This window comes from Folsomia candida, unplaced genomic scaffold, assembly GCF_002217175.1.
Source record: "Folsomia candida strain VU population unplaced genomic scaffold, ASM221717v1 Fcan01_Sc013, whole genome shotgun sequence".
Classification (NCBI taxonomy): Eukaryota; Metazoa; Arthropoda; class Collembola; order Entomobryomorpha; family Isotomidae; genus Folsomia; species Folsomia candida.
The window spans coordinates 909,366-917,562 of record NW_019091205.1 but is presented as its reverse complement, the minus strand read 5'-3'; the positions used below and the strand labels follow the sequence as shown (position 1 = coordinate 917,562).

At 36.5% G+C, this 8,197-nt stretch overlaps 1 protein-coding gene and 1 long non-coding RNA gene across 3 annotated transcripts; both read left to right on the top strand.

Moving 5' to 3' along the window:
* Nucleotides 1-32: 32 nt before the first annotated feature.
* LOC110855698 lies at nucleotides 33-2,294 on the top strand. Its single transcript, XM_022104108.2, has 2 exons — nucleotides 33-1,580; nucleotides 1,663-2,294. The coding sequence occupies exons 1-2, from the start codon at nucleotides 922-924 to the stop codon at nucleotides 2,150-2,152; spliced, it is 1,149 nt and encodes a 382-aa protein (XP_021959800.1). The 5' UTR covers nucleotides 33-921; the 3' UTR covers nucleotides 2,153-2,294.
* A 2,531-nt stretch (nucleotides 2,295-4,825) lies between these two features.
* On the top strand, nucleotides 4,826-8,012 carry LOC118437495. 2 transcript variants are annotated; one of them, XR_004836124.1, is made up of 5 exons: nucleotides 4,826-5,359; nucleotides 5,471-5,564; nucleotides 5,647-5,712; nucleotides 5,996-6,397; nucleotides 6,455-8,012. It is a non-coding gene; the product is annotated as an uncharacterized LOC118437495 (long non-coding RNA). The 2 variants fall into 2 exon arrangements; XR_004836123.1 differs by having other exon boundaries at nucleotides 4,826-5,564.
* Nucleotides 8,013-8,197: the final 185 nt, after the last annotated feature.

The window sequence follows — 8,197 nt, the reverse complement described above, 5'->3', positions numbered from 1 at the left end:
CAATTTAAGTACGGATTTTTTCTAGTTTTTTGGACAGTTTTGAGAACAGATTTTGATGTTATGAATTGTCACGTGGGAAATGAATATTATTATTTAGACATCTCTACAATTATACTTGATTACATTAAGTAGTTATTTTAACGAGAGACAAGCTTTCTTCTTAGTCAGACAGAGTTTCGTAATATCCTGTATTGATGTCATGTGCCGCATTATTACGAGCGAGCATGTCTCATTTTCATACAGTTGTTTACTCGAATTATCACATCATCGCCTCGACTTGGAATGCATTAGCTACGCCTCCTGATTCCATAAGAAATGAGTGACATATTTCCTCCTTAAGTAATTCGTCTGGTCAGACTCAGACAATGCTGCTCAAACCGTGGGAATTTCCGACTTCACTGTGGAACACGTAAATACCACATACCTTTGTGAAATGCGTGCTACTTCCACTAACAGAATTGGACATTGAACTTATAACAACGCAGATAAAACTAACCAATATGTATTATCATACTCAAGTAAAATTATGCCAAGTTTGTTGATCAAAGTTTGTTGATCAAAGTTTGTTGATCAAAGTTTGTTGATCAAAGTTTTATAATTTTCCAGTCAAGAAAGAACACATTGCAGGTACGTGGTAAAATGTTAGAAGATTTGGTAGTATGTACAACCTACAACCTGCTAAATAAACTTGGTAATGCTAGACAACGTCATAAAATTGTAGATTGGTGAGGCGTAGATGTTTCTACCTTAACCTGATAAGAATCCGTGGTCAAGTCAATGAATTAATTTATACGACTACCTTGGCAACAATTCTTTGTAAATATTTTTGTAATATAAAACTATCCCCGTGGTCATGTCGAGTCAGTGCATTTCTTACCTTCGATCACAAATAATCTTAAACACTTCCCCATTTCCTTGATAATGACGCCAATCGCATATCGCCCAACCAAGTTGAGGGGCAGTGTCAAATTCAATTTTCCTGACATCACTCTTCCCTCCCTCGGTATGCAGACCGTGGCAGGCCGGTTTCGTAGAGTACAACCTAATCTGTCACGCTCAGAAGTAGATCCAGCCATTCTTAACGAGATGGCAGTTAAATACACCAGTTTTGCGAAGCTGCTAAGTTTCCAAGATTCCCATTTTAAACACTATCCAATCAAAACTATGATCCTCACCGCGGTACAATTTGCCCTCTATTGGATGCCAGGATTCCACGTGGCATCACCCGAACTGGATTTTGTGGCACGTCAATTAATTTGGATCTGGTTTTTGGACGATCCCATGGAGGAGATTTGGAATCGTGGCGAAAAACTTGACAAGAAACCAAGCATTGACGCCTTGCGATTCGTAAATGACACATATATTAAGATATTTAGTGGTAAAAGTGTCCCTAAAGAAATTCCTGGATTGGAAGAATTTCCCGAATTTGGACCCATGTGTGCTTGGGCGACGGATCTAACAATTCGAAGTAAACAGTGGGCAAGAATCAGCTTCGCAGACGAGATTGAATATATCGTTGAAACTTTGCAAACTATTTTTGACTGTTATCAATGGCACACGATTAGCCGGGTGGACAAAAGGTTATTAAAATTTGAGATTTTGAGCGACAAAGTTGCTAAGGTTTTTACAAATTTTTCTAAAGTTCTTTTTATTTTTGCCCAGGTACAATCTAGCGACATTCCAGTACTGGGGAGTCGTCAATTCTGGGGGTAGTTGGACCCTGGAGATGATCGCGTTTGTCATGGGGATACGGCTATCCTCAGAAATCAGACGGCATCCCGTCTTCCGTAAAATGATTAACATCGCGTCAGGGAATACCCAGTTGGTAAACGATATCTTAGGGATGGGAAAAGATTTTGGGAATCATATCGAAGGTGACGTCGACAGCGAGCACGTTTTCCGTGTCCTTACTAAAGGAGAAATATTACAAGACGCGGTGAACTCCATGTGCGACAAGATTAGTCAAGACCTCGAGGACATGATCCTCATTAAAGAAACACTAATCGATCTTTTCGGCGAGGAGGAGAATCTTGTCAGATTTCTCGACGTGATTGACACGTTTATCGATGGGCAGAACGTGACTTATGTGGAGAATATTCGGTACAAGTGTAAGCGAGGGTATGTCAGCTTATCGAGCGAAGACGATGAATAAGATGTCTGTTTTACCAATTGATTGACCGGAATTCCATATGAATCCCTGAACTTGTCATATGATTGTCACATTTTTTAGGTTAATATTTCCTACCGAATTCTGATTATTACTTAAATAAAAATTCCGATTTATACAAACAATATGTACCGGTGCAAATAAAATTTCAATATGATTCATGTCATAATAAATTGGACTTTTATGCAAGAAGCATTTTTAACTCGCTTCTGTTGGAACGAACGGTTCCATCGTCATTAAGCTTTATACAACCCTGATTCGTTTTATAAATACAGCATATTAATGCATTACGTATCCTACAATATTCGTATTCATTTTAATTCAACACCGCATTATTTGTGAGTCAACAATAGCATAGTGTTACGTATTTATTAGCATTACATATGCAGCAGGAGATTTACATATGTCGATTTGTTGATATGTGTGTAAATATGACATGTAATCGATTTACAGCCAAGTTATCAACACATAATTCATCCGAGTAATCAGGCATGTAGATAGGCAAAAGCAAAAAAAATCCGACGGTTCGTTTGTCAGTTGATAATCAAGATATATGTACATACCGTACGCTATGTAATGAGGAATAGCAAAATTTATCAATCATAATAATTTCATGTCATTTTATTTCCAAAATGTTATGATAATTTTAGCTTTTTACGAAGTTTATAATTTTTTTCTAAAGTAGAGAGTTGTAGAACCAACGGTCAATGCTATAAGCGCGATAGTCACCGGTTGTAATTTATACATACATATGACCATGGCTTAAATTGAGGATATGATCTCTACGTTGTATTTAATTTCAATGTTCGCCATTTAGCGAGATGCTCATGCCAACTACATGTGGTTTTCATATAAAACAAACATAAATCATAGCCAGCGCAGAAATCATATTAAAATGCTAGCTTACCGAGTTTTGCGAAATATGCGAGTTTTCTGGAAATAATATAATTTTATCTGGTTGTAATTTTAACAAAGTATAGCTTTTTGCATAAATAGTAACTCGTGGATCAAAGATGCGAAGAGAGTCGGAGTGGAGGGATAGCTCTATCACAGCGAGAGAACTGTTCTATTGGGGATACAATGCACCAACCTTTACTATGGTTCATTCCAAATTAATAGACCATTAACGTTAAGCTTATGGGAGCTTCAAAATGCTCCAGAAATGTCAATTCTTGACCAAATTTCAAAATTTAAAGTGTTTTGGAAACGTTGAACCCTTGCGGAGAATAAAGCGTTTCCAGATTTTTACATTTCGGCCCCCCTGACCTACAAATTAGGTCACAAGGTCAATAAATGAGAAATGTTCTCCATTAGCTAAAATGCATCCTAACACCCAATTTCTAAAAATTTTGATTGTCATCATTCAGTGTTGGTCTCAGGTGTTCCTCCTGCACGGTCATGAGGTCAAAAATAGTGCGGGGTCATTGTGGGGGTGCCTGTGGGTGTGGCGTAACTTGATTCCTTGCTTGGTTCATTAAAATTTCTGTAATATAAATGGTTAAAATAGCACCTTAAGACTTGAAACACATTTCTCTTGACGCAGGCACTAACACCCCACAGTGGGAGTGGCTTTTGGCGCTTTTTATATAATCTTAGAAAAGTATGACATATGGCACCAATTATTTTTCAGGGCAGAAAGGCGAATTCATTGGTCACCCCTATAAGTGAATAACCACACCCACAAGTGGGAGTGACTCCCGGCTATCTTAATAATAGTCTAACAAAGTATGACATTTGGCACAAATTCTTTTTGGGGGTGCAGATGTCACTTCGAATATCATCTGTACGTGTTAAAACCCACACACACCAAGTGGGTGTTGCCATATGAATTCGCTAAAGAAAATATTCCAAATGGCATCTAATTTCACCCTGATTAGAAGTTCCATTTGTTCTTCAAAATCCAATCATATAACTACCACACCCATTGTGGGTGTGGCTTCAATAAATTTTTTGTTTTGTGCTATTCAGAAACTTTAGCGGGCAACCAAATCATGTTTTTCAGCACGGGATCACTATCCAGCGTGGCACAAAAATATTCGAAAACCACACCCACCCACTTGGGGGGTGTGGCTTTGAACACTTACAGATAATATTCGAAGTGACATTTGCACCCCCAAATAGAATTTGTGCCACATGTCATACTTTGTTGGAATATTATTAGCATAGATAGGAGCCACTCCCACTTGTGGGTGTGGTTATTCACTTATAGGGGTGACCAATGAATTCGCCTTTCTGCCCTGAAAAATAATTGGTGCCATATGTCATACTTTTCTAAGATTATATAAAAAGCGCCAAAAGCCACTCCCACTGTGGGGTGTTAGTGCCTGCGTCAAGAGAAATGTGTTTCAAGTCTTAAGGTGCTATTTTAACCATTTATATTACAGAAATTTTAATGAACCAAGCAAGGAATCAAGTTACGCCACACCCACAGGCACCCCCACAATGACCCCGCACTATTTTTGACCTCATGACCGTGCAGGAGGAACACCTGAGACCAACACTGAATGATGACAATCAAAATTTTTAGAAATTGGGTGTTAGGATGCATTTTAGCTAATGGAGAACATTTCTCATTTATTGACCTTGTGACCTAATTTGTAGGTCAGGGGGGCCGAAATGTAAAAATCTGGAAACGCTTTATTCTCCGCAAGGGTTCAACGTTTCCAAAACACTTTAAATTTTGAAATTTGGTCAAGAATTGACATTTCTGGAGCATTTTGAAGCTCCCATAAGCTTAACGTTAATGGTCTATTAATTTGGAATGAACCATAGTCCAACGACAAATTGGGAAAGGAAAATATTTTGTCCCGGACAGTGAACATTTATTTACAAATATGAGAATCTGAAAGAATAATTTACCCTTGGTATTTCCTTCTTCTCCGTTCAAATCCTCTTTTCACCTGGATCGCCACCTCATCCGCAACCTGTTGCTTGGGCAACGGCAGCGGAAAGTAATCCTGTCGTCTTCCTAGGTATGGACGATAGTTAGGAGCGGATTCATATTTTATTGTGTAAATCCATCACTCCGCTTTTGTATAAGATGAGGACACGGGTGACATGCGAATCACGTTGTTTGGAATTTGGGCTTAGGGTGAGTTGTCATCTTGTCATTATAATGCGGGACAAGATTTGTGATAAAAAATTTAATGCAAAATAGTTTGTCTAAAGACATTGCACGACCACTACTCATTGGTAAGATGTGCTTTATTTTACTATTTCTTATGTCATTATCATGCATGTTACTATCACTAGGATTTGTTACACATTTATGTTTTCTATGCGTCATACCTTCCTCTATCCCAGGTAAATATGAATCATCTTGAAGGATACCCTATCTTCCTGGTCATTCCAGGAGAGGCAGTCTCAACCCGGACAGCATCAAGATAACAAGGGGAAGGTGCGTGATTTTCTTTCAATTCACTTTACTGACAGATCGATCTTTCACAACTTTACATCTTACTTATCTACTATCTCTCCAGGGATTTAGTTCTCTCCGGATTGTTGCAAATCATTAGATATTTCTCTGTCTCACTCCAATATGATCTGTGAGTTAACATTCATCCTTTATTTTTCAATATATAAAAATACATAATTTTCCGTAAACAAATCATCAACTATATTATATATTTGCTTATGCGATATTTGCGGAATTCAGCTACACGAGAAATCCATACAAGACATTGCATACTGTTTGTTAATAAACAAGTTTTGGGTAGCGAGTTTGGTTCATTTGACAACTTGTCTTCAGTATAAAAATATTTTGCGAAATTATTCAATCTGAAGCAACTATAATCTCGGGTGTCGTTTAAAATTTTCTAATTATTATAGGACTTCCTAAATGGCCAGAATTCTGGATTCCTCGGAGACATTTCCCTCCACAAATTTACCAGATGAAGAATCCTCGGTAGTCTCTTTTGGAATGTTTCTGTACAACTTTTTCTGCGATTACAATCTTGAGCCATGGCTTCTTCTATTTCTCTTCTTGGCCAATATGTTCCTGAGTTTTTGGCTCCCAACCCAGGTGAACCATCACAAAAATATCCTAGTCCGAGCGCCTCTTAAGAAGAAGAGGATGGAAGTGAAGAAAAAGAAGAGTAGATCAAAGAAGAAGAACAGGCAATACTAATCGGCTCCATGCGTATGTACGCTAAACAACACGATCCCAATAATGTTACTTTGCAATCAACACAGATTTCCTAATATCCGGCTTACATTATTTGAGATTAATGCGTGAGTAAATAATCGACTTAATATTGAAGTAGCTTGATAATGAAACTTAAATTGCAGGGCATCGCTGACTCAAAACTGCAATTCCGCATTCAATTCGGCAATACGGCACGCAATTCGGCAATTCGGCATTACAAAACGGCAATTCGGCAATTCGGCAAAGTTTTGAAAGTACATACACTTTTCTGATTTTTATATATTCCAGATTCAATATCTAGATGAATACTTTCGTCAACAAATTTTTGAATTTCCTTGGCATATCCAAGGCTACCGGTTATAATAGGAAAATATTTCCTGATTAGGAGCTAATGTTTTGTTTTTTACGCAACCTAATAGCCAAGTTTCCCTTCCAAACTTGCCATTATTTTCCTGGTTATCTCTACTGCAGAAAATCCGTGATATTTAATTACGGAAAATTATAAGTGAGTAGTGATTTTCCCACCGTGAAGTAGCACGCGTTACAAATTTATACCCGATCCCGTTATTCTGTAGTTTTGATACGGAGGAAAGTAACACAGTATAAGCGTAAAAATTAATGAATAAAATATTGACAATAATTTAGTAACTAAGGTCTGTATATTTTAACCAGATCAAATTTTGCTTCAATAATTCTGAAAAGCTAAATGCTGCCCGTAATGTTAGTCAGACACGTATACCACCCAACCTTATTCCAAGAACTTCATCCTGTTTAAATACACCGACGATAGTTTATCATTAAATAGTATGATTTAGTAATAATTTAAACACAAGTACATATACAATATGAAATTAAACTCATTAAAAATACTGGCACCCTGCCATACCTAAAAAATTTTTTTATATCGTAGCCGGACAAATTAATTCTGTACAATTTCACCTTAATAATTTGCTTCATTTGAATTAAATTAATTTTGCAACTGCCATACTGATTCGGTCATGTTAATCGGAAACTTTAGATTAGAAAATTAACTGGACTCCCTATTTAATCTTTTGCCTTGAAATTAATCCTGTGTAAAACTTTGTATAACATCACGAAACATCCAGAAAAATCAAGATTCTGTATTTATACACGACGATGTAATAACACATTGGGTAATGTATTAATTTGTTGAACATATAATGTCTAAATATTTAATGTCATGCCTTAAGTTTGAATCCAATTAAGTTTAATAATAAATGAGGTCTTCAAAAACAGACCGAAACAAAAAACTTCTCAAACACTATGAATTGCTGAAATTACATAACCTCACCTTGTCGACCATATCTGCATCACTATGCCGATTTTATGAAAAAGATTTTAAAACTTAGTACGCACAATTTCTACGATTTAGTTTTCAAAACCGTTCCATATAATTGATATTCGCTCAATTTTAAGTTTAGTATGCACCTAATTAAATACGTATATGGGAACGAAAAATTCTTTTCAACTCGATAATTTTTTAACGGATAAAATTTCTTGTACTATCAATCTTGAGTCTGGCTAGAAAAAAGCTTACATATCGTTGAATGTGCACTTTTTCTGAACTATGGTTGATATACCAAAACGAAAATCAATAATTTAACAACCCTTACCTGGCGAATCATTTAAATTGCGCTCTGTGCCACCTAACCCCTCAGCAAGAATGGATTCTCGTTTTAATGTATCAACCATAATAAATATTTTCAACGTCAAAGAAAATAAATATAATCGTTATCCGTGGATGAATCCAATGAAATTAATTCACTAATAATTATAAATACACAAACAACAATAAGTTTCTGGCGAGATGGCAAACTAGCAGCAGTAATGTATTTTCACTTTGTTTTGCGATGTTCACATAAATT

What these genes read in the sequence shown, in the direction of transcription:
- LOC110855698 (XM_022104108.2), top strand. Translation starts at nt 922, where the DNA reads ATGACGCCAATCGCATATCGCCCAACCAAGTTGAGGGGCAGTGTCAAA. An exon ending in ATTAGCCGGGTGGACAAAAG is followed by an intron (nt 1,581 to 1,662) that starts GTTATTAAAATT and finishes ATTTTTGCCCAG; the next exon opens with GTACAATCTAGCGACATTCC.